The sequence below is a fragment of the Telopea speciosissima genome, chromosome 3 (genome assembly GCF_018873765.1).
Source record: "Telopea speciosissima isolate NSW1024214 ecotype Mountain lineage chromosome 3, Tspe_v1, whole genome shotgun sequence".
NCBI lineage: Eukaryota > Viridiplantae > Streptophyta > Magnoliopsida > Proteales > Proteaceae > Telopea > Telopea speciosissima.
In genome coordinates this window covers 13,938,875-13,951,362 of record NC_057918.1, presented here as the reverse complement: position 1 = coordinate 13,951,362, position 12,488 = coordinate 13,938,875, and the positions used below count along the sequence as shown (strand labels likewise).

General features: G+C 41.2%; 1 protein-coding gene across 3 annotated transcripts in view; it reads left to right on the top strand.

Moving 5' to 3' along the window:
• The first annotated feature begins 701 nt into the window (after positions 1–701).
• LOC122653611 overlaps positions 702–12,488 on the top strand; it is a 29,082-nt gene continuing 17,295 nt past the window's right edge. Inside the window, exons 1-9 of one of the 3 annotated variants that reach the window (XM_043847511.1) lie at positions 702–876; positions 2,283–2,380; positions 3,235–3,364; positions 3,633–6,454; positions 6,542–6,687; positions 7,177–9,261; positions 9,415–9,463; positions 9,563–9,810; positions 9,977–10,084. In XM_043847511.1, the coding sequence (XP_043703446.1) occupies positions 2,360–2,380; positions 3,235–3,364; positions 3,633–6,454; positions 6,542–6,687; positions 7,177–9,261; positions 9,415–9,463; positions 9,563–9,810; positions 9,977–10,084 (5,609 nt within the window). In that variant the 5' untranslated portion in view covers positions 702–876; positions 2,283–2,359. Of the gene's footprint in view, positions 877–2,282; positions 2,381–2,928; positions 3,365–3,632; positions 6,455–6,541; positions 6,688–7,176; positions 9,262–9,414; positions 9,464–9,562; positions 9,811–9,976; positions 10,085–12,488 lie in introns of those variants that run through there. The other 2 variants (XM_043847510.1, XM_043847509.1) reach the window with 2 other exon arrangements.

The window sequence follows — 12,488 nt, the reverse complement described above, 5'->3', positions numbered from 1 at the left end:
AGTCCATTATAGCCCATGTATTTCCTTCCCCCTTCCCATGATTAAGGCCAATTAGGGTCAGCCAGGTCCGACCCTAAATTTTTATGACCTTGAGTTAGGGTCGGGTCGGGTCGGGCTTGGGCCCAAGCTAGGGTTCTATAAAGCCCGACCCAACCCGACCCTTTTGCAACTCTAATCAATACGATATGACTTAAGCGAATTGATAGATCCGATCATGAGATTACGAACCATTTTAGAATCATAGTGACCGATACCAATTGATCCGATTCCAAGATTTGGGCAATTTGGTCAAGTTGACCGATGTACCAATATCGGGCAGGATCTATCTATGCTGATACCGGTCCGACTCTAGCAATTTTGACTGATCCGATCTGAGATTAGTGAAAATGATAAAAAGTTAACGTCCGTTTAAATTCAGTCCGCTACGACCTAAATTCGGCGGCGGAAGATGGGAAGGAAGAAAAACCTGAAAAAGTAGGAAATCTTTTTAGTATTTTTACAAATCGAGAAAAAAACGAAATATTATTTTTTTGGAAGTGAGAGCTTTATATATATATATTTTTTAACGGTGGTTCCCGTTTGTTTTTTTATTTCCTTCCTTTTAACATCGCTAGCCCAAACCAGCTTGCTTCGATATCCGAAGCTAAGGGTCGGACCGAAGCTACGTCTTCTTTCAGAATTCGTTGAAAATTTCGCATTGTTTTTTGATCACTTTATCTATCTCTCTGCTACGGTCTGGAAAACCCGTTATTGCAGAGCTCGAAAAGAAAGGCGTATTTCCTCTTCATAGCTGCAAACCCTAGCTAAAGTTTAAAAACAGGGACGAAATTACAGAGATTTGAAGTCGTTCGCCATTAGAAGTCCCTCAGGAACCAAGTAAGTGCACATTTGTCATTCCAAAAACCCTAATTTGTTTCGTCGGACCACCATTTATGGACTTATAGTGTGACGATTGTTGATTAGGGCTTTCGTTCGTTGGCTGGGAGGGATCTCTTTTGAGCTCGTGTTCATTGCTCGTTTTGTTTTCGTGAGTCAATCACGAATTTTAGTTGGAATTACGTGTGTCTTTTTCGATCTCCCTGGAATTTTATTGTTGAGGTTGGGTCCTGGTGTTGGTCTTCCTGCGTGGAAAATTTTTCCTTCACGGTTTTTGTTAGCTTTTCATACGGAATAGCCCATTTAGAGACTATTATGGGTGGAGTTTTGATTGGGTCATCGGAATTGGGTCCGACAGGGGCGTTCCTTGCTTTAACTTGAGCTTGTTAGAGCTGAACTTAGACAGAAGGAGCAGTTCATTTTGTTGAATTTATTGCTTTTGTCCCTTATGTTTTGTCCGGGAGCACTTTGTCTTCGGTGTTGTTGATATGTAATTCGAACCCGTTACTCACATCAATTAAAAATGTTAGATGGTTCGGAGCTCAGATTATTGATTGGGGTGGACTGACTTTTATAGTTTAGCTGAGCCGCGAGGGAGTATTTGACTACCAACTATGTTCTCTTCATCTCTCTCCCCCTCATGACTAGCTTTTATTCAATAATAAAGCATTAGAAAGGAAACTTCTCAATTATACCTACCTGTTCATAGTAAAATTCAGAAACAGCGGAAGCAATTCAAGCCCCATGTACTAAACTCATATAGATGAGCATTTATGGAGCTTTCAACTCTGTCAACGAGGCTGCTGCTTGTTGAATACTAACCTTACCATGTCAAACTTGATATTCTCACTTACAGCAGCCTCTCTACCATGTAGAGAGTCAAATTCAGTTCTTCAGGTGGGTATTTCCACTTTTTCTATTACAGTGTTTTCTCTTTTCCAAAGATGTGCTCAGGATCCAAAACATTCTGATAGTACATGCTTAAATTTTTCTTTCCTGGGCATAGTTCCATCTGTTTCTATGCTTTCCTTTGTATTTGTGTGCTTGCAATCTAATGATGTGGTGTCTGGGTACGTGTTTGTCTTTTCGGCAGTACCATCATTTGGTAACTGAGGTTTTGTAGCTCTCTTATGAATATCAGTGGACTGAAGCTATAAAAGACTGTTTTCATGTATCTAGGTTTTTTTTTTTTTTTAATTGTCAGGTGAGGGGAAGGGGTTAATGTTCTAATAGAGATAGCCTTGCGTTATGTTTCCTTCTCTTTCGCTTACCCTCTCTTTTCTGCTTTCTCTTCACTTTCAGGGGGAGGGGGGGGGGGAGGGAAGTGGAAAAAAACCCTTAATACTCTCAAGTTTCCATAAGTTGCTCTGGTTCTTATTATCTTTAATATTATTATATGAATACAGTTCCTCCATCTCTTTTGTAAGAGGCACACTATGACATGAAGGTTTTTTGCTGGGTTACAACCCCATGAAGAAGAGACATGCGAATACAACCCTCAATGGTTAGATTCACGTCCCTATTTTGTGTTATTTGGAGTTGAGTGTTGTTTTGCATCTTATGGAATATTTACATTTAAGCAAATTGAGAAGAAACCAAGTGTCTGGCACCATGAAAATACAACTTGTGAACATGTCCAGTGGATTTACTACAATGTTGCATATATCGTTTAAATAGAAACCATTGTAGCATGGGATGATACTATATTTTCCGGCATTACTGGAAACTAATTGGATCATATAGTGTGAAAATTTTTGAAGAACTAAAAAGATGCTTAGTCAGACATTGGATTTTTGAAATTCTAGTGTCAGTCACCCAAAACATTTCAGGCTCGTGTCATTTTGTGTACTTAACTGTTAGCATCAGTTTTAATTCCTGCAGACCTTAAATACCAAAATCTATGATTTTATTAAGAAACCGGAAAAACAATGCATTGCTTTTAGATCACTGACTTACCTTAATATGGTTCCCTTACAAGATCTATTAATTGACATCTAGCCATTGTTTGACATTTATTCCATTTCATGATGATTCACTCCTAATCTTATGCAGGGTGAGGTTTGAGTGGGCGGGGGGCATATCCCTAGAAGTCCCATTCTTTGTACAGAAAAGGAGTAAGCTGCAGAAGAAACTTTTGGAGTGAACCATTGTTATAAGTTTTCTTCTTAGAGCCTTACTATCTCTCTTGCAAAGAGTTATGAGAATGGAAAGGCTTGAGCATCATTACTGTCCCTTTTAGGCAGGTCCTTTTCCTACCAAAGAATCAGCTGCAAAAATTTGCAGATTAAATAATCTATGCCTGGGAATGAAATTGGAGACAAGGTCCACAATTTCTTTGACCAAGACAATTTGTCCCAGGGTCAGCACCAGTTGCAGGTTACAGGTGGAAATCGGTCAGTTATTAATAACAGTCTGTGGGCTGGAGGCCAGAGACAGATCGGAACACCTCTGACTTCTAACTCAACTAACTACAGTGTGCAGCAATCAGGTATGGTTATTTTGACTACTTTATTGCATCACTGTTTTATTTATTTATTTTTGCTTTGTTAAATTCATCATGGTTCTTGATACAAGTTATAATGATTCAATGTATAAATGTACAAACTGTTAGGTTGTTAATTATCTTGTGTTTTTATTTTTGTTTATGTATTATTGTGGTATTTGAAAGTTACATTTCTAGTGTTGGTATAAAAATGCTTGTCTCTTTGATCCTTCAAAAATTTTCTCCTGTTTTTATGGTATTTGATTATTTGCAGATTCTGAGAATGGAAATGGCAGGCAGCCTTCTAGAGTTCCATGTGGCTCAGACTTTACCCTGTTGCCACTGAGGTCAGAGTTTGCTAAGGGCCAATCCAGAAACCAACATCTGAGTCTGAATGGTTTTTTGCATGGACATCAGGACTTCGAGATAAGGCAGCACCATGAGGCAGAGTTTCTGGGAGGAGGGGCAAGAGGCTCATCTGTTCTTGAACCACAGCAGGGGATTGGTCCTGAACAAAGTCCTGGCCTAACCAAAACTTCAGAGAGGTTGGAAACTGCTGAGGTTCCTAGTAATTTTAACTTTCTTGGTGGTCAACATCTGCTAATGAGGGGGCAACAATCAGGCTTACCACAGCCTCGGCCAAGGCAGCAGTCTGGGTTTAATGACATTCCCCAATGGCAACAACAATTAATGATCAAACAACTGCAAGAACTTCAGAGGCAGCAGCAGCAGCTTCAACGATTCGATCAAACAAAGCAGCAAAATTCGATTAACCAGTTGAATTCTATTGCGAAACAGACTGCTGGTGGTCAGTTACCAGCTCTAGTGAATGGCGCACCTGTCCATGATTCATCGAACTTCTTGTGGCCTAATGAGCATATTGGCGGTGACTCTAAGATGGTACCTAGTTCCTCACAAATGTTTATGGTTGGTGGCATGAACTGGGTGCAGCAGAGTGGTTCTCCCTCCATGCAAGGATTTCCTAATGGAGTAATGTTTTCAAATGAACAAGGGCAGGCCCTTCGTTCAATGGGGTTTGTTCCTCAACAGCTTGACCAATCGCTATATGGTGCTTCTATCACTAGCACAAGAGGAAATTTGAATCAGTACTCTAATATACAAGGATTTTCACATGATTCAGCTGATATGTTGAACAAGACAAGTGATAACCAAGTAGAGAAGCCTCTGATTCAGTCATCATCCTTAAATAACTCTTTTCAGGGAGATCAGTGTGCTGCATTTCAGGACCAGGTTTGCATGCAGGATGGTGCTTCGGTTTCCAAGCAGGGATTACAAGGGAAAAGTTTGTTTGGGCATGTTCCTGGTCAAGGATTAAGCGGTGAAGTTTTATCTGGTAACATCCAGCAATTGAATTCCGTCCCTAGGAATGCACATGTGCAGGAATTACTGGGGAGGCAGGAGCGACCTGGTTGGTCAGGAAACTTGCAAGAAAAAACGATGCCACAGGTTGGCCCTTCTCAGGGTTTAGTTGCCCTAGATCCAACAGAAGAAAGGATTTTGTTCAATTCAGATGATGGTATTTGGGATGCTCCTTTGGGCAGGAGCGACAACATGGGTACAGGAGTCTATGGGAATTCCTTGGAAGGTGCAGATTACAGCAGTGCATTTCCTTCCATTCAGAGTGGAAGCTGGAGTGCTCTTATGCAGTCTGCTGTTGCAGAAACTTCTAGCAGTGACACTGGGTTACAGGAAGAGTGGAGTGGCTTGAGTTTTCAGAAAACGGAACTGTCAAATGGGAATCAGCCAGCAACATTTAATGACACTGGGAAGGGACAAACAAGTTGGGTTGATGGCAACTTGCAGACTGCGTCTTCTTTAACTTCAAGACCTTTTCCTCTATTTGATGATGTCAGTATGAGTCCAAGCAGTCGTAAAGTTCCTGGTTTTCAGCAGTCAAATGTCAAATTTCCATATGAGCAGAGTGTTAAGGTGCGGCCTGATTCTTCTCGGGAATTTGTTCAACAGCCTCCGAATGAAAGTGGGAAAGGGTTTGATCGCAGTCCTCAGCAGAAGCCACATGTTGAGGAGAGTCTTCAACTTCAATCACTTATGCATTTGGACAATACTCCTGATGGTGCTTGGGATGGTCGAATCTATGAGCAGTCTGGGACTGCTGCGCATTCTATGAATGTGGAATTAAATTCTCAGAACATGCGGGGTTCTTGGGCTCACCAGCAGAACATATCCTCCTACAATATTGGTAGCCATCCCGGTAATAAGCCTAATGGTTGGAATATTAATGAGGCCCTGTCACCAAGTGGTGATGCTACCCTAAAAGCTCTTGAGAATGCACACACTGTACAGAATTCTCGGAGTAGTGATGATAAGAGAGCCATGCAAGCAGATGGGGATCATAATAGTCTTTTATGGAAGGCTGATGGTAATGCTGTGTCAATGCCCTTCCGTAATTCAGCTTCTGGATTGGAACAAATAAAATCTGGCACTGGTAGTCCGCAGGTAAACTCAGAAGATTCCCAGATGAATAACTTTACTGCTTTACCCGATTCAAGCAATACAAAAAGGAATCAGGAGATTAACCAACAAGTTGCACATAGTCATCCTTTTGATTATGGGAACCATGCTTTTGATTCTTCTCTGAAGTATAAGGGAAATGAGAGTGGGGGAGGGTATCAGCATCAGCTCAGCAATGTTCCGCAAGTTTTTGAAGCATCATTAAATAATTCTGAAAGGGCTTCTGGTGAAACATATGACAACAAGCAGGAGAGCAGCTTCCAGAAAGAGATCTCTAATGACAGCCATAACTCCAGCCGGCCCCATCATACTGTTACAGGAGGTGTTGAGAATGCATGGTTAAATGCAAATGATTCTAATTCTTTGGCTGGGGCAAACCAAAAGTCTTTGGGTCAGATTGGCCGGAAAACCTCTGGGCCTCGTAAGTTTCAGTATCATCCAATGGGAAGTTTGGGTGTGAACATGGAACCTGCTGAAGCCATGAAACATGTGACACATTCACAGGCACTATCACAGAAGGTTACTCAAGGATTGAAGGATCAAGAGAAAGGTTACTTAAAGTTTGTTGGTCATCTTCCTAACAATGCCATGGACATCGATAAGGTCTCTTTTGTTGAGGATAATGCTATTGATTGCCATTTCCAGTCTCTCTTATTTAGCTCACTGTTGTTTGTAATCTTCCATTTACAGGGGCAGGTGGCAGAGTTCCAAGGAGGCATGAAAAGATCAGAGGAAACATCTTCACAAGGCGCTCTTCCTGGCTATGGATCCAATATGTCTGCACCCTTTGATGGACCGTCTGGTTTTTATGCTCCAAACAGAACAGCTCAGACAAGGTTCTGATAAATTGAGTTTTTGCTACTTCTACTTGTTTGAGCTTTAAAATTTTATAAAATTATATGATTGTTCATAGTAGTTACTTTCATTATTCATTTAATAGTTAGCTATGTTACCTCAACACTTCAAATTATGAGCCATACCCATGTCTGACAATTCATGTGAGCCAATAAGAATGCAAGAATTTAATCTTTGCCGCACCCAGGGTTTATCCTTTGCTGTGTCTGGTTAATAGAGATTGTTAGTTTCATTATTTTCTTGAATACTCCATCAGCATTATCCTCTGCTGTTCTGTTATTGGACCAACCTTGCTGCCAAGCTTGGTTAGTTTTTTGGGTCTTGGATAAATGGTTAAGCTTTTGTTATTAGTTTGTTCTTGACTAATTTCTAGTCAGAAAAAAAATATTCTCCTCTTACAACTAGTGCTTGCAATAATTACAATTACTATATAATAATTTATGTCATTTAACTGATTTAAACCTTGACAGTCGTAATATGCTCGAGCTTCTCCACAAGGTGGACCAATCAAGGGAACATGCTCCTGTAAAACAATATGACCCTTCTGACCATAATCGATCATTTGAGATGCCGGAGGCAGAATCTTCTGAAACATTTGCTGCTCATCTTAGGCGCACTCAATCATCTGCTTCTCAAGGTTTTGGTTTAAGGTTGGCCCCTCCATCGCAACGGCTACCTGTTTCAAGCCATTCTTTACCATCTCAGAGTTCTTCACAAGCTGTTAACGATCTTGATTCAAGGCATGCTGATCCAGAATTAGCAGAGAGGGGCCAGACATGGTCGACTTCCTCAGCTCCTGTGCAGGCTCTGTCTCATTCCCGTGAGATGTCGCAGAGGGAGCATTGGGATAATAAAACAAGTATTTCAGGACAAGCTGGCAATGAGAACTTACTCTCTAATATGCAGGGAAAATCTACTGCATTGACATCTGCTCTGCCATATCCAAGAAATCAACTTCAAAGTCAAGGTAGACAAGGACCGAAGGATCACGCTCTAAATGGTCCTTTTGATAGCCTTGGTTCTCGCTTAACGCAGACAAACAACTCTCATGACAGAGTGGCATCTGATCAATCTTCACAATCATTATTGCCTGGTTCAAGTAGCAGGGTGGCACCTTTCAACCTTGGTTCCCCTGCCGATACATCCCAATCAATCAGCTCAACTTCCTCTTATCTTAGGGTTTCAGGCCAACAACTCCCAGCATTGGAGTCTATCTCAGTCTCTCAGCCGTTGGTTACATCAGGTATGTCTCAACAGGGTCCCTTCTCAAAAATGTTGCATAATGTGTGGAACAATGTATCAAGGCAACGCCTATCTGCTGGTCAACCTCACAAGGTTCCTACCAGTTTGGTTCCCTCTATCAATCCATCAAATAATAATCTGGAAACCACTTCATGGGCACAAAAACCAGGTGATCAGGATGTCAAAAAAGGAGTAAATAATTCCTCTGCATTTGGTGCACGTTCTATTAGTCCTCAATGGTTACCCCATGGCGAAGATCAACCAAGGAAAGAAAGCTCTTGGCAACAAATTCCATCTGAGAAGGCTGAGCTGGCTCAACAGACAGCAGTTGCATCCCAAGGCCAAGATTCTGTGGCAAACCAATTGTTGGATGGAAATTCTATTGCTTCTACTTCATTGTTGGGTCAGAGACATCAACAGGAGATTGATAGAAGGAATGGGAAGGATCCAGTTGTGGTCTCGCAAACCATCCAGAACTCCCCTCCTTCCAACAGAGATGTTGAAGTGTTTGGCCGTTCTTTGACTCCATCAAATAGTCATCAAAATTACTCTCTGCTGCACCAAATGCAGGTGATGAAGGGTGTGGAGACCAATCCTAGTCACAGGCTTTCGAAGAGGCTCAAAGGACCTGATTTCGGTCCAGATGGTCAGCAGGCGGCTGCTAAGGCAGGACAACAGTTATTACATGGATACAATGCAATGGTTGGAGATGCAGCAGATCATGGACTGAAATCAGCAGGTCAGCATTGCTCATTTTCATCAGGAGATACCAAAATGCTTAGCTTTTCATCAGAGGTGAGAGAAGATGCGAATGCAGGTGTAGCTTCCCAGCTTACTCCTCAGGATATGGTCAAATTTAGTCGAAATGATTCTCAAAATCAGTCTAGCAATATGAATATACCATCAACTAGAGCTGAGCATTCAAAGATAAGTCTACAGATGGCACCCTCATGGTTTGATCAGTATGGGACCTTCAAAAATGGGCAGATGCTATCAATGTATGATGCACGGAGAACTGCAAAGACTGCTGCTCAACAGTTCTTCTTTGTAAATGCTTCTGAGAGTTTGCCTACACATACCCGATTAGAACAACTAAATGCTGCTGATTCTAGTCAGGTTAGTAGTGTTTGGCATGGTACAACAAGCACTGTGGTTGTAAGTGAGTGCTCGTCTCCTCTTCGTTCTTTGCCACCAGATGCCACTGATCAAATTTTGGCTGTTGTGAGACCAAAGAAGCGTAAAAGTGCAGCATCAGGGCTTCTACCATGGCATAAAGAAGTGACCCAAGGTTCCCAAAGGCTTCACAATATCAGGTGGCTGTCATGTTATGTATTTGTTTAAACAAACTTTGTAAATTATACTCTCTAATCCTTTGTCTTCTTTAACATTGTCTTTTCATTGTACACTAGCTAAAATGGTGTTGTTATCTTGGTTTTGTTTATCACAACATATTTTGTGGTTTACAGTGTTGCTGAACTAGATTGGGCTCAAGCTGCAAATCGGCTAATTGAGAAGGTGCTGTCATAGTTGAATGAGTGTATTTACAGTAACAATTTTTTGTTCTGTTTTCTGCACAATTGGAAGGATTTTTAAGGTTTGCTTTTCTAATGCCAGGTGGAAGAGGAAGCTGAACTTATTGAGGATGTACAACCACTTGTTCGACCAAGAAGAAGGCTTATATTGACGACACAGTTGATGCAACAACTCTTTCGTCCTGCACCAGCATCAATACTCTCTGCAGAAGCCACTTCAAACTATGAAAGTGTAATATACTTCATTGCTAAATTGGCATTAGGGGATGCATGCAGCCTGATCTGTAGTCCTGGAAGTGGTTCATTTGTACCACCAGGCAGTGCAAACATGTAAGAGCTGTTTTTGAAGGCCTAGTTGATAAGTCAATTTCTCTCGTGGATATTTGATATAACACTACATAAGATCATTACCAAAAAAAAAAAAAAAAAAAAACTACATAAGATCCATAGAGCCTTCTGAACATTGTTTCTCCCCCCCCCCCCTTTGTTTCTTCAGGACAAATGAGAAGGTCAAAATTTCTGAGAGAATTGGTGACCAGTATTACTCGAAAGCTGTGGAAGATATCATTGGTAGAGCAAGGAAGTTGGAGAATGATTTATTGAGGTAAGGGTCCAGTTTCAGTTATGGAATATTTTTTCTGGTGACAGCCAACATTTTCAGAGGTGCAGTTAGCTGCTAGTGATGCCAGCATCCATTTATATTTTTGAGGTCTTTAGCTTACATTGTGGCTTGTTTGTATCACAACTGTTTCTGCTAATCTTCTTTTCTGATCTGATATTTGCTGTTAAGTTGTTACATTCACCGTGGCATTTGTCTATTTATTTAATTAATTTTGCGATAAGTATCTTAATATATTTATATTGCTATAAGAATTCCTCCCAAAGGGACACTACAAGGCCCAAAGGATGAGACATCAAGCTTCAAAATAAATTGACATTCAAGACTCACTTGTGTCATTGATAATGGCATCCCAATCTATACAGAATGAAGGAAAACAGATTTCTTTTAACTCCTTGGGAGGAGAAGCCTACCAAACAGATGCTCTCTCGGAACCCGAAGTGTTTCTGGAAGGCCCGGATATTAGAATATGTTTTGCTTAAACCATGAAACTTCCACGGTTACAGTACAAGAGCTCTAAAAAGGCTTCTCTACAAGTCTCATGAGGCCCTTAGGTGTGTGAAAAACACTGATACTGTTAAGATATACCAGCATACCAACCGTGGGGGGTTATTCTGGTCTTTTTGCCTTTTTATTTTATGTTATTATTCTGTTTTATGTATTCCTAGATTCCTAGTCATATTTCGGCTAGGACTAGGGCTTCTCTTTTTTATTGTTTTTCCCTCAGCTGAGTTCTATTTTGGTATTCCTAGTTGTATTAGGAATTCCTAATAGGATTAGGACTGAGGCAGCATTCCTATTTTTACTTTGATTAGTTGTAATTCAAGTTATTATAAATAAAGGGGCTGGGTGATCTATTTCAATCACTCAAGCATCCTCCCAATTCTCTCTTCTAATATGGTATCAGAGCAGGTCTCTCTGATCTAGCCTGGTTCCTAGCCCCCCCTTCTTCCATTGTCCTCTTCTCCATCTTTTTTTCCACTCGATCTCCATTCCCCTCCACCCCACTCGAATTTCTTCACTTTTTTTTTTTTTTTTCTGTTTTTCTTCTCCAATTAGGGCAGATCTAATGAGGCGATTTGTGAGATAGATGCCGCCCACACTTCTGCGATTTTTTTTTGGAGTTCTCCCTTGTTGAAGATCAGATTCTCCTTGCAATTAAAGCTGGTTTTCTTGGGATCCAACACTGCAGGTTTTCTGGACAGCTGCTGTCTCTGTTTCTCTTCCCACCATTGAGGCATCTATCCATATCAATCTCCTCTCCAGGTTTATGAAAAAAAAATAAAAATCTGCTACTTCTCGATCTGGTTTGTTTCTCCTCTCTGCATGGGCTGTTGTTTTGAACACATCTGCATCAACTTTCAACACAGATTCTGCAGTATTTTCTCACTGTTTGAAGACCACTCAATCTCTATTTGAAGTCCCCTGAATCTCAATCGATTTCTCTTCTTGGGTTTTACTCAAAACCCTGACTATCGATTTTGGATTTAGGGCTGCTTGTTGCTGCCAAAGGGATTCATTCATCTATCAATTTTTTATTACTGTTTTGTCTGCAATATGGGGGACTCAGAAGTGACCACGGCCAACTCTGGAGTTGATTCTCAGCCGCGGACAGAATTTCACCCTCATGCTGCATCTATTAAACTTGATGGATCAAATTACCTCATCTGGGCCAGATCTATCTCCTTGACTGTGGCTGGTAGGACCGTAGGGGACTTAGTGGGCATCTTAATGGCACCTCCACACAGTCTACTGAAGCAGGCACTGCCAAAACCCGATGGGCTGCCAATGATGCTATGGTTATGTCTTTTGTCTTGAACTCCATGCCCCAAGAGCTTTCCAGCCAATATCTTCTTGACACGGCTGCACAAATATGGGCTGCTGCTAAGGGCACTTATGGACAATTGGGGAATGATGCACAGGTGTATGACATTCGGAAGACACTCCATTCTACTATCCAAAAGGAGCTGTCCGTGACTAAGTACTATGCTGTCCTCAAAAGTCTGTGGCAACAATTGGATCATTATGCCCCCTTTCAGCCCACTACCGCTACTGATGTTACTGCTTATTCAGCCTATATGGATAAGTTTCGTGTTTATGACTTCCTGGCTGGTCTCAATGCTGATTATGATCCAATCCGTGTGCAAGTTCTTGGTAGGGTGCCTTTCCCTACATTAGAGCAGGCCTTTTCTTATGTTCTTACTGAGGAAACATGTCGAGCTGCAATGATGATGGGTCCTTCTGTTGAAAGATCAGCCCTACATGCTACTGGTTCTAAAACTACTTCTGAATCTACTGCTACTGCTGCTGCCCCTCCAAAGGAGCCTGTCAAGTGTAAACATTGCAATAAACTATATCACACTAAGGCTCAGTGCTGGAAATTAAATGT